This window comes from Equus quagga, chromosome 11 (assembly GCF_021613505.1).
Source record: "Equus quagga isolate Etosha38 chromosome 11, UCLA_HA_Equagga_1.0, whole genome shotgun sequence".
In the NCBI taxonomy this organism is placed as follows: Eukaryota; Metazoa; Chordata; class Mammalia; order Perissodactyla; family Equidae; genus Equus; species Equus quagga.
Genome location: NC_060277.1, coordinates 97359324 through 97379363, shown reverse-complemented (window position 1 = coordinate 97379363; position 20040 = coordinate 97359324). Strand labels below are relative to the sequence as shown.

General features: G+C 59.3%; 2 protein-coding genes across 6 annotated transcripts; one reads left to right on the top strand and one right to left on the bottom strand.

The window, feature by feature from the left end:
* Positions 1–1532: 1532 nt before the first annotated feature.
* Positions 1533–11429, top strand: FAM171A2 (family with sequence similarity 171 member A2). 2 transcript variants are annotated; one of them, XM_046676407.1, is made up of 8 exons: positions 1533–1761; positions 5107–5334; positions 5564–5656; positions 7945–8103; positions 8185–8364; positions 8463–8579; positions 8702–8828; positions 9454–11429. In XM_046676407.1, exons 1-8 carry the CDS (start codon positions 1644–1646, stop codon positions 10928–10930), a joined length of 2499 nt encoding a protein of 832 aa, XP_046532363.1. In that variant the 5' UTR covers positions 1533–1643; the 3' UTR covers positions 10931–11429. The 2 variants fall into 2 exon arrangements, with proteins under 2 accessions (XP_046532363.1, XP_046532362.1); XM_046676406.1 differs by lacking the exon at positions 1533–1761 and adding an exon at positions 1781–2653.
* Positions 11430–11589: 160 nt separating this feature from the next.
* On the bottom strand, positions 11590–18431 carry GRN (granulin precursor). Of its 4 annotated transcripts, none has more exons than XM_046677313.1 (13): positions 18279–18431; positions 15518–15662; positions 15269–15394; positions 15077–15161; positions 14485–14597; positions 14252–14387; positions 13993–14087; positions 13633–13756; positions 13245–13342; positions 12909–13154; positions 12440–12673; positions 12132–12362; positions 11590–12042 (listed from the first exon to the last, which is right to left on the bottom strand). In XM_046677313.1, exons 2-13 carry the CDS (start codon positions 15653–15655, stop codon positions 11905–11907), a joined length of 1764 nt encoding a protein of 587 aa, XP_046533269.1. In that variant the 5' UTR covers positions 15656–15662; positions 18279–18431; the 3' UTR covers positions 11590–11904. The 4 variants fall into 4 exon arrangements, with proteins under 4 accessions (XP_046533269.1, XP_046533271.1, XP_046533272.1 ...); XM_046677315.1 differs by lacking the exon at positions 18279–18431 and adding an exon at positions 17638–17660; XM_046677316.1 differs by lacking the exon at positions 12440–12673.
* Between the last annotated feature and the right edge of the window lie 1609 nt (positions 18432–20040).

Here is a 20040-nt window from a genome sequence, read left to right as displayed (position 1 = left end):
CCGAATAACTTTGATAAAGCTAAGGAGATCTCTATGGGGATGTCCCAAAGCTCCATCCTGGCCCTGGGCTGCCTAGTGTTGTCATGAGTCTCTTGAGTGGAGCCAGGGAAGATGCTCTTCACTCTGCAGATGGCTGCTGGCTGAGAGGAAGCTCCGATACAATGGGTGACTGAAGCAGATTCAAGGCAGCCTCGACAGATTGTAAAGTTGGGTTGAAACCAACGAGATGAAAGTCAGCAGGGATGAGTGCTAAATCCTGTGTTGAGGTTCCCAAAAATTGGTTACATAAGAACAGGACTGGGAAATCTGGTCAGATGGAAATTTATGAAAAAGAAGGAAAGGGTGGGGGAGAGAGGGGGAGGAAAGAAAGAAAGAGAAAGAAAGAAAAAGAATGAAAGGAAAAAGGCAGGAAGGAAGGCAAGAAAGAAAGAGAAAGAGAGAGAGAAAGGAAAGAAAGAAAAAAAGAAAAAGAAATAATCTGATGGTTTTGTCTACAAGCTCGTAACAAAGACCCCTGAGGTCAGAAGACCCAACCAGGGTACCCAACCAGGAGAGGAGCACCAGGAGAGAAGCCTGCTGTCCTTAAGTCCTCACCCTAGGCATCCAGTCCCCTTGAGGGTGCCACATTGTGGGAAGGAGAAGCTGACACAAACCAGAGAGAACCTGGAGAGGGATAGCAGATTAGATGAGGATTTGGCCACCCGGAAGCTGAGTGATGATGCCAACCAGAAACTGGAAGGAAAGAGAGCTTAGCTGGGGTAAGGGCAGGCCAATAGCTGTCTTCAAATGTGGGGTTTAATGGCTGAGGAAGAAGGAAAAGGCTCAGTTTGTCATCCAGGAACCAGAACCAGTGGGACCAACCAGTGATTCTCAGTGGCAAAGAAAGGCTGCTTCCATCTCTAGAAGAACTTCCTAAGCATTATGACTGCCCAGCAGCGGATCTTATTACCTGGACCAACAATAGCACCTGTCACCTGTGCCAGACCCTTTCCGTCATCTCATTTAACCGTTACAACAACCCTACGGAGGTAGAGATTACAACAATTTTCACTTTAAAAGAAGACTGAGGACCAGAAAGCTAAGCAACTTGCTCATGGCTCAGTAAGAGGCAGAAACTAGACAGGAACCGGAACTGACTGATTCCCAAGGGGGCTGCACGCTACCTCCCCGACACTGTGCAGAGAGAATGGAGCAGTTCTTCACACTTTTTGGAGACACTCATGATCGTGCCTACCACTTTGAGTATGTTGCAGCCATCTTCTCTCCCAAAATTTTGCACCAAATCTCGGGGGCTCTAGAACTCAAAGACCCTGGTGACTGGACCCTATTTGCTACTCCTGGTCTCAACTGGGGGTCTGGGAGCGCGGGGTGGGGGCTGCCCGGTGGACCGAGGGTTGGCAGTGCCGCTGGGCGGCGGGCGGAGCGGGCGGCGAGGGGGCGGTGCCCGGAGGCCCGCGGGGTGGGGCGCCGCCTGCAGGGGGCGCTGGCGGCGGCTCCGCGCTGAGACAATCGCGGCGAGCGGCCGCCGCAGCCGGAGCAGGAGTCCGAGCGGCGCGGCGCGGCGCAAAGCTGGGGCTGAGCGGGGCCGGCAGAGTGGGGCCGGGCGGGAGCCATGGGCCGCTAGGGCCAGGCCGAGCCCCGCGATGCCGCCGCCGAGTGGCCCCAACGTCCTCGCGCGGCTCCTGCCGCTGCTGGGGCTGCTACTCGGCGGCGCCTCCCGGGCTCCCGGCAAGTCGCCGCCGGAGCCCCCCAGCCCGCAGGGTGAGTCTCGGCCAGGAGGGGTAGCGATCGCGGGCCTGCGCCCCACCCCAGCCCCGATCTAGCCCCCGCCCGCCAGCCCCCCTCTTCGCGGCGCTTGTGCATTTGGGGGGGTATTCTATTCCCTGGATTTGGGTGGGGGCAGCTGGGCGACCTGGGGTCGGAGCTTACAGGGGAGAGCACGGACGGAGAGGGAGACCGCTGGGGCGGGGGTCTCCAGGAGACACAATGAGGAGGGCTGGGGTCCCCAGGCTCCGCGCCGCCGCACCCTCCCGCCTTGTTTTTCTCCCTCCTGGTCCGCGAGGCGCTGCTGCCTGAGCCATTGTCTGCCGAAGACACCCGCCCAGGGGTGGGCTGGGGCGGGCGCCCGCTCCGCAGCCCCCTGCGGGTTCCTCGCTCTCGACCCTGGCTGGGTGGGGGCGCAGGCATCGGCTGCTACCCTGGGCCCGGACGGGGGCTGGGCGCTTAGAGCTGGGTTTGAAGGGGGGAGGGGAGAAGGGGGAGTGAGTGAGGCGGTGGGCGGATTGCCTGCTTGAATGGGGTTCTTTGCCTTGGAGCCTGACAGCCCCCAGCCGGCTCCCCAGGTTCAGAACTTGGGGTACACCAAAGAACACTGCTCAGCCCATGACGAAGGAGGGGCTGCATTTGGGGGTGTCTGGGAAAAGGGGTAAATTGTGATTCCCAGCTCAAGGCGCATGGCAGGGCTGTGGTGGTGGAGCCATGCTGAGCTGGGTAGCTGGCTGTGGGCTGTGCCGGCTGGGAGGGCAGGTGCCGGGGTCCCCGTCCAGCAGGTCTCCGGCCACTCCTGTCCCCAGCCCACTCCCAGGTCACCCCCTTCTCATCTCACCTCTCCATCGCAGTGGAGGAGACCCTCCCAGCGCCTCACCGGGCCCAGGTGGGTGTGTGAGGTGGGGGTGGGGTCGGTTCCTGCAGCGGGAGAGGGTGGGAGAGCTGGACCATGACTCCCTAAAGACGCCTGGGCTCTCAGGGGCCTCCACCCACTCCAGCCCTTACCCACCTTCCAGCCTCCTGCCCTACCTCCCAGCTACTGCTCTCCCCTCTCCCACTTCTGGGCCCCATCCCTGCCTGAAACTGCGCTTTCCACTCCTCACCTCCCCACCAAGGAGCTGGCAGGAAAAGCAGGGGGTGGGGGGGCTCTGGATGAGGGAAGTGGGGTCCGGATGAAGGGAGGGGGTCGGATTTCCTCCTGGAATGAGGCAGGGCTGAAGCCAGGAGAGGCAGACACTGTGTGGAATGTCAGTCTTAGAGGAATGGGGAAGGTTCTCCTAGGGCCTCGGTCTTCCCTGCTCTCCGGGGGAGGAGAGGAGGCTGTGATGGGTCCTTTCTCAGGAAGCCTCTCCCTCAAGTCCTGCACCCCAGGGGAGGGGGCCCAGGGAATTGACTGGAATAGAGCCAGGACAGGGGGCTCTCCCAGGCCTCTGGCTGGGAGCCCAGGTTGAGGGAAAGGGGGAAGAGAATCTGCTAGGCACCTGCTGCCCCCACCGCCCACCCCCACCCCACCCCCGCTTGGCACTGATGCCTCCTTCGCCTTACCTGCCCACCCCTGTTTTGTTCCCTGGGGCCCCTCCCCTTTTCTGAGGCTCCGGCCCTTGAACACAAGGCATTCCTCAAATGACCATATTCCATACTCCTGAGTCCCCTCTTCCCAGCTGCTCCATCCAGCTGCTCCTAGCCTGAAGTAGGGGTGGGGAGTAGCCAGGCCCCTCTAGCTTCTCAGAATTCCTACTGTTGGGGGTGGGGGGAGGCTGCCAGTTTCTGGGAGAACCAGAGAGCAGGAAAGGGTGGAGTGTGTGCTCTGGAGAGGAGAGGGTGGCTGTGGCCTGGGAGGAGAGAGGGAGGTGGGCTCAGGCAAACAGCTGGATGGGATGCCAGGGGCAGGCGTGGCAATGGTCCTGGGGTTGGAAGCCTGAGATAAGACACCTGTCACTGTTGTGTGTCAGGCTCCACCCATGAGGCCCCCTGACCTCCCTGTGCCCTCCTGCCCTCAGCTCCGGGCTCTTTCTTCTGTACCTGGACTCTCCTAGGTTTGTGTCCAGCACCAAGCCCACTTCCCACCTGCCTCCTGGGCCCCACACTGAGGCCTCTGTACCTTTCCAGGCATGACACCTACTCCCATTATTAGCAGCAAGACAGGGGTGAGGCATGTTCTTGAAGAGAGGCTGTGCTGAGTGGGGAGGGCTAGGGGGTGTTCTGGATCAGAGAGGCTGCCCTGAGAATCCATGAGAACAACTCAAGGCTCGGGCCCTCCCCTGTCACTCTGTCTGAGCTCAGAACACACCTGCAGGATCATCCTGGCTGCACCATCCATGGGCTAAGGGCAGAGGCAGCTGGAAAGCAAAAGACTTGCACTTCCCTTCCCAGCCCCCTCCACACCAGCTTCTCTTGGGCCTGGGTCAGCCCCCCCAGATCTCCTTCCCCTTGCCAGGGCCCCAGCTCCCTGCCCATCTCTTGGGAGGAATGAGGGCGTTGCCATGGTGACTAACTGTAGCTGACCAGCTGAGAAGGGACAGGCAGTACATGTGAGGGGGAGGGGTCAGGAGGAACTAGGTACTTCTTTGGGCTTAGGGGTTGGTGTGAGTCCCTAAATCTTAAGGAAAACAGACTTGTGCAAAGGATTCTTGGAAAAGGATGGATGATGGGAATGACCAGTTCCCTAATGTCCCCTTCTCGGTTTCTTCCTGACCCAAACTCTGACCCAGTCCCCTACCCTCCCTTCCAAATGGCTGAATCCTGATCTCTCTCCTCTTCACTTGCAGACCCCTGGCTCTCTATCCATCCTTCCACAGGCCTCCCTTCCCTCTCCTCTCCCTGACATCAGCCCCACAGGGTCCAGTGGTTAAGAATTTGGGTCTAGAGGCAGAACCCCAGGTTTGGATCCCCCATCTCCCACTTAGCTCCAGTGCAAGTATCTAAACTCTTTGAGTCTCAGTTTCTTTATCTGTAAAATGGGCTGAGAACATACTTTATCGAATCTAATACATCATTGACTGTAAGATGCATCCTTATTTCATGTACCAGTAAGAAAGGAAAAAAATGCTGCCGATTATGACATCATCAATCATAGGCATAGCGTGAGTTCAGAAATGTTAAAATGTGGAAAAGTGTATGTGTTAGACTCGATGAAACATGGTAAGAGTCCCACCCACCTCACAGGCTGACATGAGGATTAAATGAGGGCTCTATAAATGCTGACTCTTATAATACCTCATCTAGTCTTGGCCCAAAGCCGCTCCCAACTCACAGCCCCCTCCTCTGATCTCGGGGCTCCCCCAGTTCTCTCTTCCCCACTCTCCCCTCCTCACTGTCCTCACCCCATCTTGCCCGCAGAGATCCTGATCCAGGTGCAGGTGTATGTGAGCGGGGAGCTGGTGCCCTTGGCCCGGGCCTCAGTGGATGTGTTTGGGAACCGGATGCTGCTGGCCGCTGGCACCACGGACTCAGAAGGCGTGGCCACACTGCCCCTCAGTTACCGCTTGGGCACCTGGGTGCTGGTCACTGCTGCCCGCCCTGGCTTCCTCACCAACTCCGTGCCCTGGCGTGTTGACAAGCTGCCCTGTGAGTGCAGGAGCAGGTGGGGAGGGGGGGCAGCAGCTGACCCCATCAACCCCTTCCCAAAATAGTCCTTGGGGGCGGAGGGGGCAGGCTTTCCAGCAGCTGCTGCCTGGGCTGGGGTACTCCAAGGGGGCTGAGGGAGAATGATGTCACTGGGATTCAGATGGAGGGAGTGCCCAGCAGTGGAGTGGGGGAGGCGTTCTCTGGAGCTGACAGGCCGCCCCTCCCACAGTGTATGCATCAGTCAGCCTCTACCTGCTCCCAGAGCGGCCGGCCACCCTCATCCTCTATGAGGACCTGGTGCACATCCTCTTGGGCTCTCCTGGTAAGGCTCCCCCCTCACCCCCATGCCAGCTCCTCTTCCAGATTATTAGCTGTATGCCCTTGGGCAAGCCATTTAACCTCTGAGCCTTAGTTTATTCATCTGTAAGATGTGGATGTTGATAGTATCTACATCATCAACTTGAGGTAAGGATTAAACATCATCAAGCATGCAAAAAACAGCACAGAAAGTAGTCAATAAATGTTTATTGCTATTGGGGCTTCTTGTAGTTTCTATTCTCCCTCTACTACCATTAGAATCCCACTCCCTGCCACTTTTATCGTCAGTGGCTCACCACTTGCTGTGCACCTGCTGGGTGCCTGGCTATGTTAGAAGGCTGTGAGAGAGGGTCATCCTACTGGTACTGAACCTATTGAGTGCAAGGCCTGGAGCCATCCTGCAGTGGTCCTTGTCTGCCCACTGGCCTTCAGGCCCGTTCAGCCAATACTTAGCACAGCCCCTGTGCTGTGCCAGGCGTGGTGTCTGGTGCTGGGAAACAATGGTAAGAACACACCCACTCCCTGCGCTGTGGAGCTCACAAAAAAGTAGGAAGACATGCAAACAGATCATTGCAAACCTGAAATAATTACAAAGCATCAGGGCAGTGGAGCAGAGGGTGACTGCATTCAATATTGAGAAAGCCCTAACCTGGGAGTGCAGCAGGGTGAGAGAATTCAGTGAAGGGGCTGTGGGACCTCGTGGGCTTAAGATTGAAGGGGGAGCAAAGGCACCTTCCCTGGAGAGGAAGGCCTGAGGGAGTCACTGAGATGCAGGGACAGAAGGGGACAGTGAGGCTGCAGAGAATGCTCTGGTCTGGCTATGCAGGAGGAGCACCTGGTGCAGACTGGTTGATGAAACCAGGCAGGGGGAGCCTCCATCTGGCTGGTACTAGGGAGCCACAGTGGGTTTTGGAGTGGGAGGACCCCTCCCCAATTTATATTCTTAAAGGCTTGAGCCCTTGTCCCCAAATTACTCATTTGCTCATCTCCATCTCTCTCATCCTGACCCAGAGGCTTCCAAAATGTCTTTGGAGGTTTCTAAAATGCCCTATGAACCCTTTGTTGCCCCCTGGTTTAAAGCACTCCCATGGCTCCCACTGCTTCAGTATAAAGCCTAGGCTTCTTCACAAAGCCGATGGCGCCTCCGGGGCCTGGCCTGCCGCTGGCCTGCCGCTGCCCCGCACGCCTCCCGCTCCAGCCCCTGGAGTCCCCTGGCCAGTACGCTGCCTCGTGCCTCTGGGCCTTTCTCATGGCAGTCCTCCTGGAAGTCCCTTTCCACTTTCTTTCCTGGCTGAGTCTTCCTCATGCTCCAAGGCCACAGGGCCTTCCCAAGCTGGGTGAGCCACACTCGCCTTGCACCCTGCATCATTGGAATAGCGAGGCAGGATAGACTGGTGGGTGAGAGCGTGGGTCCTGGCACCAGGTTGCCTGGGCTTCAGTCCAGCTCCGGGATTGAGACCTTGGGCAAGTTAGTGAACTTCTCCCACCTCCATTTTTGCATCTATAGCATGGGCTTGATAATAAAGGCACTACCTCAGGGGCTGTTGTGCTAATCACAGGGGTTAATACAGGTAGCCTGCTTATAACAGTGCCCAGCATATTGTACATAGTGTACTGGAACTCTGTTGGACATCCCCTCCACTCCAAGACACACATGCGTGCACACACATGACTTAAGCTGTCTAATGCAGTAGCTGCTAGCCACACGTGGCTATTCAAATAAATTTAAAATTCATTAAATTTTTAAAAACAAATCCAGTTCCTCAGTCACACTAGCCACATTTCAAATGCTTAATAGCCATGTGTGTCTGGCAGGTACCATAATGGGCAGCACAGATATAGAACATTTCCATCCACCATAGCAGAAAGTTCTAAGGGGTGCCGTAATGGACAGCACTACACTAGACTGTGAACTTGAAGGCAGGGAATTGTGAATTGTGTCTCATCCATCTTTGTATCCCCAACACCTAACACAGTGCCTGCCACACAACAGACAATAATAATTGTTTGAGGACCTGAACCTTATCTTTTTATAGGTCAATAAGGAAACTGTTTCAGAGAAAGCAAGTAACTTGCTCAGGGTCACACAGCCACGACTAGATTTCCAGTCCATGTCCCTTGCAAGTTAACATTCTACGACTGCTTAGTTCTCTCCCCAAGTCACCACCCTCCCTGGCCTTCCCAGGTGGCCTGACCCAATGGCTCCCCTTCTCCTTAGATCCTTCCTTTCTGCTCTGGTCGCTGGGCAACCTCGTGCCCGGCCAGGCCACTGCAGCCCCTCTCTCTATCCAGGTGCCCGCTCCCAGCCCTGGGTACAGTTCCAGCGCCGGGCTGCCCGCCTGCCTGTCAGCTCCACCTATAGCCAGCTGTGGGCCTCGCTCACACCTGCCAGCACCCAGCAGGAAATGCGGGCTTTCCCTGCCTTCCTGGGCACTGAGGCCTCCAGCTCAGGTATGCTGGGTGCCAGACTTGGAAGGGGTGTCCCCCCCTACCTAGGATTTAGCCCCCAGCCCTTGTGTCCCCTTCCCACAGGCAATGGCTCCTGGCTGGAGTTGATGCCCCTGGCTGCTGTGAGCGTGCACCTGCTGACAGGCAATGGGACAGAGGTGCCACTCTCAGGCCCCATTCACCTGTCCCTGCCTGTACCCTCGGAGTCTCGTGCCCTCACTGTGGGCACCAGCATTCCAGCCTGGAGGTTTGACCCCAAGAGTGGTAAGTGCCTCAAGGGGCTGCAGGTGCTGGAGTTTGGGGAAAGCAAATGGGACTTAGATGGGGGGACATTAAGTGTGCTGAAACCCCTGCCTCTCCAGGGCTGTGGGTACGAAATGGCACTGGTGTGATCCGGAAGGAAGGCCGGCAGCTCTACTGGACTTTCGTCTCCCCTCAGCTGGGGTACTGGGCGGCTGCCATGGCTTCCCCCACGGCTGGTGAGAGGAGAGGGGGCAGCGGGGCCAGAGGGCAATGATGGAAGGGGAGGCTGGGAGAGTGGACTCCTTCTGAAAGTCAGGAAGGGCATCCACACCTGATGCTAAGCCCTTGTCTGGCACAGGGCTGGTCACCATCACTTCGGGCATCCAGGACATCGGCACCTACCATACCATCTTCCTGCTCACCATCCTGGCAGCCCTGGCCCTGCTGGTGCTTATTCTGCTGTGTCTGCTCATCTACTACTGCCGGTGAGTGCCTCCCAATCCCCCAGCCTTCGTGAAGCCCACCCTCCGCCCCCACCTCCTCTCAGCCCATGCAGACTGAGGCTTCCTCTCTGCCTCGTCTTGTGCTGGACACTCGGGCCCCAAGGATGCATAAAACACAATTCCAATCCTCAAGATGCTGACAGGAGAGCACTGCATGTGCACATGCAAAGACCTGGAAGACTGGGGGCTTAAGAGAATTTGGGGGAGAGGAGGCAAGACCTGCAGGCCAGGCCCCTCCAGAGACAATCTGCAGCTGTTCCTACCAGCCCAGCTCTCACTTCCAGTGGACCTTGGGCCAGACATGTCCCTAGCTGGCTTAGGTGCTCCTCCCAGGTTCTCACTGCACCTTCTTCATGCGAAGGAGTGCAGTTTACCCCGAGGCGGACACAACTGGGCACAGCTGCTGGCTGGACCTCCCACAGGCATCAAGCTCTTCACACAAACCTCTCCCAGCACCCATCTGGGCTCCCCAACATCTCTCCTGAGTCCCAGGCACTGTCCTGACTCCTCCACCTATACCAGTCCCTCATCTTGCAAATGAAAGGGTTAGGGAACTGCTCTGGGCCCCAGCCTTTCCTCACAGCCCCGTCTGCCCCCTACTCCTCAGGAGGCGCTGCCTGAAGCCGAGGCAACAGCACCGCAAGCTGCAGCTCTCCGGACCCTCTGACGGTAACAAGCGAGACCAGGCCACTTCGATGTCCCAGCTCCACCTCATCTGTGGGGGACCCCTGGAGCCTGCCCCATCTGGGGACCCCGAGGCTCCGCCTCCAGGCCCCCTCCACTCAGCCTTCTCCAGCTCCCGAGACTTGGCCGCCTCCCGGGACGACTTCTTCCGCGCCAAGCCGCGCTCTGCCAGCCGTCCGGCCGCCGAGCCTGCGGGTGCCCGCGGGGGCGAGGGCCCCGGGCTCAAGGGCGCCCGTTCCGTCGAGGGTCCCGGCGGGCTGGAGTCAGGCCTAGAGGAGTACCGGCGGGGGCCCTCGGGGGCCACCGCCTTCCTGCACGAGCCACCCTCGCCGCCGCCGCCCTTCGAGCACTACCTGGGCCACAAGGGGGCGGCCGAGAGCAAGACCCCCGACTTCCTGCTGTCGCAGTCGGTGGACCAGCTGGCGCGGCCGCCGTCGCTTAGCCAGGCCGGGCAGCTCATCTTTTGCGGCTCCATCGACCACCTCAAGGACAGTGTCTACCGCAACGTCATGCCCACCCTGGTGATACCCGCGCACTACGTGCGCCTCGGCGGCGAGGCGGGCGCCGCAGGGGCGGGTGACGAGCCTGTCCCGCCCGAGGGCACGGCCCCCGGCCCGGCGCGCCCTTTTCCCCAGCCCGACCCCCAGCGCCCGCTGATGCCGGGCCATTCGGGCGCGGGAGGCGAGGGCGGCGGGGGTGGCGGCGGCGAGGGCTGGGGGGCAGGGCGCTCGGCGCCGGTCAGCGGCTCGGTCACCATCCCGGTGCTGTTCAACGAGTCCACCATGGCGCAGCTCAACGGGGAGCTGCAGGCGCTGACCGAGAAGAAGCTGCTCGAACTGGGCGTGAAGCCCCACCCGCGCGCCTGGTTTGTGTCCCTCGACGGGCGCTCCAACTCGCAGGTGCGCCACTCCTACATCGACCTGCAGGCGGGGGGCGGCAGCCGCAGCACCGACGCCAGCCTGGACTCGGGCGTCGACGTGCACGAGGCGCGGCCCGCGCGCCGGAGGCCCCTGCGCGAGGAGCGGGAGCGCGCCTCGTCCGCTGCCCCGCCGCCGCCGCCGCCGCCCCCGCCGCCCGCGCCCCCGCGCCTGGCGCTCAGCGAGGACACGGAGCCGAGCAGCAGCGAGAGCCGCACGGGCCTCTGCTCCCCGGAGGACAACTCCCTGACACCGCTGCTGGACGAAGTGGTGGCGCCCGAGGGCCGGGCGGCCACGGTGCCCCGGGGTCGGGGCCGCAGCCGCGGGGACAGTTCCCGCAGCAGCGCCAGCGAGTTGCGGCGCGACTCGCTCACCAGCCCGGAGGACGAGCTGGGGGCAGAGGTGGGCGACGAGGCGGGCGACAAGAAGAGCCCGTGGCAGCGGCGGGAGGAGCGGCCGCTTATGGTGTTCAACGTCAAGTAGCGCCGTCGCCCCGTTTGCCGCCGCCTCCGGCTCGCCTCCCGCCCCTTCCGCCCCGGCCGGCCCCCAGGGTGCGCGCCCCGGGGAGCGGCAGCGGCGCCCACCCTTAACCCCACCCCCGTCCCGCCCCGCGCCTGGAAAGGTGCCCGGGGGCCTGCGGAGCTGTCCAGAGGAACGTGCTGGGTAATGTCTTGGGAGGGACTCCATGTCTGCCTCCAAGAGGGAGGTGGGAGGGGGTCAGACTCATTGGGAGGAGCTGGGGAGGAGGACTGGGTGGGGGGGAAGCAGTGCCTGTATAAACGTGGCTGTACATAGAAAGATCTATTGTGGGAAAGCAGGAGGGGCAACTGGGCCTCGGCTGCCAGCGCGAGGGCTGGGAAGGGAGGGGGCATTCTCTGTGGACCCCTGGGAGGGGAGGGGGTGCTGCTTGCTGACTAGCCCACCTCTGGGCTACGATGTCACAGGGTTGGTGGCTGGGGTGGCTCTGGGGACTAGGGGACAATGTGATGGGATCTCTGTGGGCAACAGCAGATATAAAACTGGTGAGATTAGCTCGTGTGTGTCTTTCTGTGAAATGGGGGGAGTGTGGGCACTGGATGGGGGCCCTTGCTCAGGGGTCCCCTGGGGAGGACAGGCAGGGTGGCCAAATCAGACACTGTTAAGAAAGTGTACAAACTTTATTGCAGCACATACATACACACACACACACACTCCTGTGGATAGGGGAGAGCACCTGGCCACAGGGTCCACAGAAATTGGGGGAGGTGATGGCAGCTTGTTACGTGGCTTTCACCACAGCCCCCCTTCTGATAGGGAAGGCCTTAGATTGAGGCCGCACCTCCCACAGTGAAGGGGAGACTCAGAATGGAGGGGTCCAGGAGAATCTGGTAGGGGAGAGGTGCTGGGGAGGCCTGAGCAGTGGGCACCCTCTGAGCAGAGTCCCGAGGGCTGCAGTATCTTCAGTCCTCAGTCCCCCCTCACAGCAGCTGTCTCGGGGCTGGAGCCCTCACAGGAGTGTCCCAGCGCAGGGCTGTCCTGCGCAGACACTTGGTGCCCTTGGCCGCGCAGCGGAAGCCAACAGGACAGCAGTGACGCTGATCCGCACAACACACGCCCTGGACGGTCAGAGAGGGGTGTGAGAGTTGGACAAAGCAGGACCTGGCCCATGCCCACACCCAGCCCCAGGTTGGGGGGCGGCACTGACCTGGCTGTAGGGACAGCAGGCCCAGCCCCCTTGGCTAGCTCGGCAGCAGGTCTGGTTGTCGTGGCAGAAGTGCCCTTCCCCACACTGCACGTCCCCTACACCCACGTGAGGGCCAACAGGCAGGCGGGCAGCAGGCTGGGCAGAGTCCACCTCCTTCTCACAGGATCTGGCCTTCACATTGCAGGTGTACCCAGCTGGGCAGCAGTGCTGGTGGTCCTCACAGCAAACGGCCTGGGAGGGAGAGAGCAGCATTACACTGTCGTCCTCCCTCCCCCCGGGACTCAGCTTCCCTGTCCAGGGGCACTCACATGGGGCAACTGGCAGCAGGCCCAGCGCCCACTCAGGCTTGGGCAGCAGGTCTGCCCCACCGGGCAGCCGGTGAACTGGTCACAGCCCATGTCCCTGGGGTGGGACAGGGAAGCTCGGCGGGCAGGTGTCTTCTCCAGTCCGGTCACCATCTTGTTCCCCCTCTGACACTGCCCCCCAGCCACACACGTGTAGCCCTGGGGGCAGCAGTGCTGGTGGTCAGAGCAGCAGACAGCCTTTGGGGTGGCAGAGAAGGGTGTTCTAAGAAGCTCCTATGAGGGATGGAGTGCTGAGCCCCTGCCCCCCAGCCCGCCTCTCCTGCTCACAGCTCCTCCAGCTGGGGGTGAATCTGATAGAGCTGGTGTGCCACTCACAGGCTAGGCAGAGAGCAGAAGAGCAAGATAACTGGAGTTTGGCTACCTGCCCAGGCAAAGACACTGCCCCCCAACTGCTATCCCCCTACCCATGCACCTCTGGTACAGGACAGCAGCCCCACTCCCCAGATATGAGTCGACAGCAGGTATTGGAGGAGGGACAGCTGGTGACATTATCACAGGGGACATCACTCTCCATGGCTTGGGGGTCCAGCAAGCTGAGGTGGGCTGGGGCCTGCTCCATCCAGGGCACCTGGAGGGTGCCCTGTTCACAGGTACCCTTCTCTGTGTCACACCTAAACCCGGCCGGGCAGCAGTGTATGTGGTCCTCACAGCACACAGCCTAGGGTAGATGGAGAGGGGACAGTGGGTACAGGGGCCCAGTTGGCTGCCACCCTCTGCTCAGCCCAGCCCACCCACCACTCCTGGGTACCTGAGCAAAAGGGCAGCAGCCCCAGGCCCCTGACTGTAGGCGGCAGCAGGTGTAACCGTCTGGACAGCTCATCTCCATATCACACTTCACCTCTTGCACTGTGAGGGAGGCAAGGAGGACAGGTCAGCAGTGGCAGTGGGGACCTTCGGGGTGCCCACGCTTGGCCAGCTCCACAGCTAGAACCATATGTTGAGGACGAGGGCACCACTTAGGCCAACCCTGGGCAGTGGTCCTAAGGCTAGGCCCAGTGTGGAGGAAAGGGGGCTGTACCTGCCTGGCCCCTCCATGTGGCCAGTCCCCAACCCCTATATCTGTTCCCGGAACAGCCTGATGGAGAGCTCATCCTCACGGTGCAGGTGGAATGGGGTTGGTGGCCTGCCTCTGGTACCTGTGTGTGCCGGCAACTTGGTGAGGAGGTCTGTAGCATTCTCCTTGGAGAGGCACTTATTGTGGATCAGGTCGCACACAGTGTCCTGGGGGCAGCAGTGCAGGTGGTCGGAGCAGCAGATGGCCTGGGTAGGGGCGGGGGTGGGTCTATATGACTTCAGTCTCAGCTGGGCCCAGAGAGCAGCCAGGCGGACAGCTGGTACTGCCCCAATCCCCCACTAGGGGGTGGCATGAGTCCTGAGCCGCCAGGCTCTTGCAGCAACTAGCCAGACAGCCCCACTCCCTGGAGTCCCTGCAAGGTAGATGTCCAGGCCAGGTGGCCGTGGGCACATAGCCAGACTGGCTACAGCCCCTCACTCACATTGGGCATTGGGCAGCAGCCATAATTCCCACTGGGCAGCTCGCAGCAGGTAGAACCATCAGGGCACCGGGACCGGGCATCAGGGCACATGACCACTGGAAGGGAAGAGAGGCGTGAGTGGCAGCGGGGGGTCAGGGATGGGATGGGACACGGGATGGGATGGGGGGTGGGAGGGCATGACTTCTTCTCCCCAGCTGGGAGCCAGATGAGGCCTCTGCTCACTCCTAACCCCCGACGCGACGCTCTCCCACCTCCTCACCTTCCCTATTAGTCCTTTGTGCTGGGATCTTCTTTGCCAGGGGGTGGGTGCCCATGGCTGCGAGGCAGCGGGCATGAGCCAGGTCACAGGAGGTACCATGGGGGCAGCAATGCACCTTGTCTTCACAGCAAGAAGCCTGATGAGACATGGTCCTGACTCCGTCTTTGCCTGTTCCAGCCCTTCACTTTGCCCCTGCTGCCCTCTCCCCTCCTCCCATCTTCCCAAACCTGTACCTGGGGCATGGGACAGCATCCCCAGGAGCCATCGAGCATAGGGCAGCACGTGGAGGAGTTGGGGCATTCAAACTGGCTACCGGGGCACTGGACAGCACCCAAGGAACTGGTATCTGTGGACAGGATGACCCAGGATTCAGCCGACCCAGTCAGTGAAGGTCATTTCCCCCATCACTCAAGGAGCTGCTGGAGCCAGGGCCTGAAGGCCCAGCTACAGGGCGACTGGGGGACTCAGTGTTCTGCCAGGCACTCCTAACCCACTCTCCCCACTAGCCAGTCCTTGCCTCCACACTACAGCACAGGGCAGGGGCATATACTACTGACCGGGTTGGCACTAAACTAGCCCGACAGCTTGGCCTCTCCCCACTCCCACAACGCCTGGCCCCAGGCCTGGAGTCTCACATTCTCTCCTGCCCCCTCCTGGCCCTCGTACTGCCCCTCTGCCCAGAGCAAGGAGGTTGCTCAGTACAGATGCCACATGAATGAGGGCATGAGAGCAGGAATCAGGGGCGCCCAGCTGGCTGGGCTCCTGGGCACTCCAGGCTCCACATGCTGCCCATCTGCCTGCCCTCCACTTCTACCCCCGCCACACCTGATCTTCGGAAGCAGGACCGCCCATCAGCACTGCAGTGGAAGCCATGTGGGCAGCAGTGGCGGCCATCTCCACATGACACGGCCTGTGGGATACAGAGATGCCTGTGTTGGGTAGGCCCTCTTACCTGGGGGTGGGAGAGTGCAAGAAAAGTGTAAATGAGCCCCTCCACTGAGCTAATAGCACCCTCACCTCTGGGAATGGGCAGCAGCTGGAGGTCCCCGAGATGGTGCTGAGGCAGGAGTAGCCATGAGAGCAATGGGCATCTGTCTGGCAGGGTCTGCCCAGACGCCTGCTCAGCACTGCAGGCCATTTGTCCTGGGAAGTGAGAGGAGAGGATAAACCACAGGACCCAAGCCTGCCCCCTCCTCTGGCCAATCCAAGATGACCCTTTGGGAAATCTCATGCTACCGCCTCTTGCCTGGGCTGAAGGGCACTCACCAGAAGGGGATTGCAGCAGCTATAGCTGGCTCCTCCTGGGCCCAGGCAGCAGGCCACAGGGCAGAGCTGACCATCTGGGCACTGTGTTCCAGCCACCAGCCCTGCCACTAAGGCCACCCAGCTCACCAGGGTCCACATGGTCTGCCTGCAAAGTAACAAGAGGCATTTGGCAACCAGCTTAAGCCCATGCCATACTTGGTTCTGGGGCCAGTCACTCCCCCAGCCCCAGGCCCAGGCCTACTTTGAGCTCTCCCAGCAACTCCTCGTCCACGCAGGGAGAGTGTGGGACCTCAGACTCAGCTCCCTACATGTGTCCTGTGTGTGTATCACACATGCAGCAGCATATATACTCCCATGAGCATGAATGCTGACATGCGTACGTGTATGAATCTCTGTCCCCAACACGTGGCTTAACACCTGAGTCCCTGTGGGTGAGTGAATAGAGATGTGGGCATGTGAGAGTCAAGAAGATTTACGAGTTTTGTGGGTCTGATCTGTGGGGATTTGGGTCACCTCTAGGGGGCAGGGGAGGCATGAGTAGCCATGGGAGGACAGGACTGGGGTGCAGGGAGGGAGTCTCCCCCTGAAGAAAAGCCAAGGTTCCACTTCCCCAGCTAGCCCCTCCAGATGCCTCCTGTACCAATACTGTGCTCACACCTGCACTCTGCTGGCCGGGGAGGGGAGGTCACATGATGACATGGGAAACCACAGGGTTGAGAAAGTTGTGAAAAGGGAAGTGCAGTGGCCAGTGAAGTCTTAGCTGCCTTTCCCAGAGGCCAGCCACAGCCCGCCCACTGACTGTCCCCACCCACCCCCCCAGGGAAGGAGATACACAGGCTGGGTCAGACTTTGAGACAACTGTGTTCCAAGGGCCCCCAGTACCACCAGGCCCTTTCAGACTCCCCAAACATACCACCCACCCTATCCCTGCCTCTCCCTGTACCCTGGAGCCAAAACTCAGCCCCAGGTGGAGAGAAACTACATGTGCCCACCCAACTGATCAAAGTCAGCAGAAGGAACCGAGCCTCAGTCTCCTGGTGGGGAGCAGCCTCTCACTTCCTACAACTCTTCCCGCAAGCTCTGCCAGCCCTGCTAGTTCAATAGGGTGGGTCCAGGGGATGTTACCCTGCCTAGAGGGGCAAAAATAATCATGTTTATTGAGCCTTCTGGGAGCCGGTTACAACACTCTATTTTCTTTCTTCTTTGCAATAACCATCCAAAGTAGTAATTATTACCTTTACTTTTCAAAGAAGGAAACAGGCTCAGAGTAACATGCTCATGTCACATATCAAGTCGTGGAGATGACAAGCTTTGATGGCTCCAGAGCACACTGAACCCAGGTTCATCTCATAAGCAGCACTACAGACAGTGCCCAGGAATGGACCCCAAACCCCAGGAGGGAAGAGCCCTGGGGTCCAAGCAGAGGAAGGGGACAGAGGGTTTCCAGGGCGGGTGGGCCAGGCCGGACAAAAACGGGGAGTGCAGAGGCTGCCTGGATACTGCACTTGGGTCCTCATCCTAGAATTGCCACCACTGACTGTGAGAGCCTCAAAAGTTCCTCCCTGTCTCTGGGCCTCAGTTCCCCATGAGTCTGTGTGTGGACACCACATAGCGTGTGGCAGGGAACTGCACCCACCCAGTCACTCACATCCTCTCTCCCTCACCTGGCTTTCCTCATGGTTCCCTTCCCAGCTCAAAGACCATCCCCAGGAAGCCATCTCCTGGCCAGGAAAGGATGAAGAAGACTGGTCCTTGGCCACAGCCCCTTTCACGCTCTCCTCCACACCCACAGCTCACCCCACCTGCTTCTTGGGAGTCCAACCTCGACCCTCTACAGGCTGTCTCACTGCCCTGGCTTAGGCAAGAAGGGGTGCATATCTGCATAGATCTCGGACTATTTGGCACTCTACTGATTTATTTATGTATATTTTCCTTCCTGGGTATCCTGAGGTTAGGGAGCATAGTGTATGTACCTACTGAATACGCATGCACGCACACGCACACACACTCAGGACCAGGGATGGAGGAGGAGGGGGCCCAATTCCTCTCAGTAAGGTTCTGAGTGGTGGCCTCTCTTACCCCCACCCCACCCTACCACAGTAGAAAGGGAGGACAGGAACCTCTTCAAGCCCCCAGCTCTGTCATCTTCCACTAGGTGGCATCCACCAACTCCGAGTGCCAGGAGGAGAGATTCCCAAAAAGTGAGCCAACCCAACAGCGAGTGAGCAGGATAAACTGGCAGGGAGAGGCGGAAGTTAGCTTGTCCCACCCCGCCCCACGAGAGGAAGTAAGGAAGGACCAGACACAACCCAGGGGTCAGTCACGACTCCCAAGTCCCTACTATCTTTGAGGAAACCAGGGTCTCAAGTTCCACTCCTAGCCCTCTGAGCTCCGGGACCAGAGGCGGGCGTCTCTCTCACTCCCAGCTGCCGCGGGGACTACCCACCACCACCAGCATCTGCCGACGGCGGGCGGAACCAGCTCAAGAATGGCGTGGTCTCTGCTTTGGGGAAGGGGCTGCAGCTTCCGAGGATGCTGGAGAGGGAGAGAGCTCCCTTCTAATGGGGGTCACTGCAATTACTACTTACTCCCACTCCCCGTAGAACTCCCTTCAGTGCATCGCAAATCCCCAAAGGAGTTTCTCTAAACGACTCTCCCCTTGTCTCTCGGCTGAAACGCAGGAAGAACCTCAAGGCCCCACGTCCCCCTGGCCAGCCCCCGGGAAGGAGCAAGCGCCAGGTCCGCGCGGCCGCCGCCTTACCTGCGTCAGGGTCCGCGCCCCCAGGATAGCAGCGGCCGGGCAGCTCACGGACTTGGGCCGCTCAGCGCGATGGCCCTCCCACCTCAGTTTCCATTGGTCACATGTCCGGGGTGTCGCGCTCCCATTGGCTAATCGTCGGCGTAGAGGCGGGGCTTTCCTGGAAGGCAGTGCTTCTTTCCTACTCAATTCACTCTCCTCCCTCCCTTCCTCTCTTTCCTCACCCCCTATTTCCAGGGATCATGTGATAGAAGAATCATGTGATGCCCTGGACTGCTCCGCCAGGATGCAGGTGCCCGTTTCCCCGCCTCCTGAGGGCGCCTGGTAGAGTTTGCCCGAGATAGGGTAGCGCCTGTCTGGGGACATTGACAGCCAGGGGAGTTGCCCTTCAGAGGGGGCGTTCAAGGGCGTTTACAGGACGTCCGCTTCTGGATTTGGGACATTTGTGCATCCTGTTTCTATTCTATTCAACAAACGGAGATTAAATGCTGGGCAGCCAGACCCCAAAGAGGGTTAAAGGAGAGTTGAGAGGGCAACCCTCGGGCGCTTTCCTCGAGGTGCTCGCAGCGGGGCTGGGTGGATGGGAAGGGGAGACAGGCTCAGATTAAATCTAATTTAAGGCACAGGGTCGTGTGCCAAGTGCTGTGGATGTTTATAGGGAAGAGATGGCAGGTTGGCTTAAGTGGGAGGAAGAGGTTTAATTCCACCTCGGAGGCAACGTTTTGAACTGAGTCTGGGAGGATTTTAACTGGCAAGAGGGGAGAGGCTGGAGAAGCGGCTGCACAGGGGGGTACTGGGAAGAGCGTTAGGAAACCAGACGGGAAGGGCAGCCTTGGGCAGGGACCGAATGCCAAGTTCAATGTAGTGGACTTGAGCTGCTGGGTGCCTGGCATAAGGTGGGGTGGGGTCATTGCATAGTGGAAGTGGCTTCCTAGTTTCCGTCGGCCCTGCCTTCCAGGAATTGACACTGCGAGTGAGGAGAGAAAATGCACCACTCAGAACAGACTAGCCAGCAAGAGGAACCAGACTGCGCAGTGCCAAAGAGCCTAGCCCAGGCTGAGATGATGGGAGATGCACTGGGAGAGGGGAGAGGCCCAGAGAAAGCCTGGTGCTGGACCTTGGAGGAAGAGCAGTGTTGGTTATGCAGGGTAGATGAGAGCACTGCAAGCTAAGCAGAGAGCCTGAGCTGAGGGTCAGGCTCGGATAGGGAGCAACAGCCAACCTCGGGGGTGGTGGGAGTCTGGGTAGGGAAGAAGTGGCAGGGCTGAGCAATTGTGTGACAGCGATGCTCAGCCTGGGGTTCGAGAGGGTCCAGAGAGTGGATAAGCCTCCTGTTGAGAATCAGCACTATTCTGCCTGCCGGCGGCGTTTGGACATATTTTCTTTCCTGTGTATCCTGAAGCAAGGGGATATAGTTTACGCTTCTACTGACAAAGTGCACGTGCGCGTGCGCACACACACACACGATTTTCATAAAATGTTAGTCAGATCAATGAATGAACCTATTAATCACAACTACACAGAACCAAGAAAAATACACACAGAAAAAGAAAAAAAACTAGAGTGACTGAAACAAGCATCACGAAATCCTTAAAGGGGTGATTTGCCCCTCAGAGGCATTCGGCAGTGTGTGGAGACATTCTGGGTTGTCACAACTCAGGGGAGGTGCATCTAATGGGCAGAGGCCAGGGATGCTGCTAAACATCCTACAGTGCACAGGACAGGCCCCACCACAAAGATTATTCTGCCCAAAATGTCAGTGGTG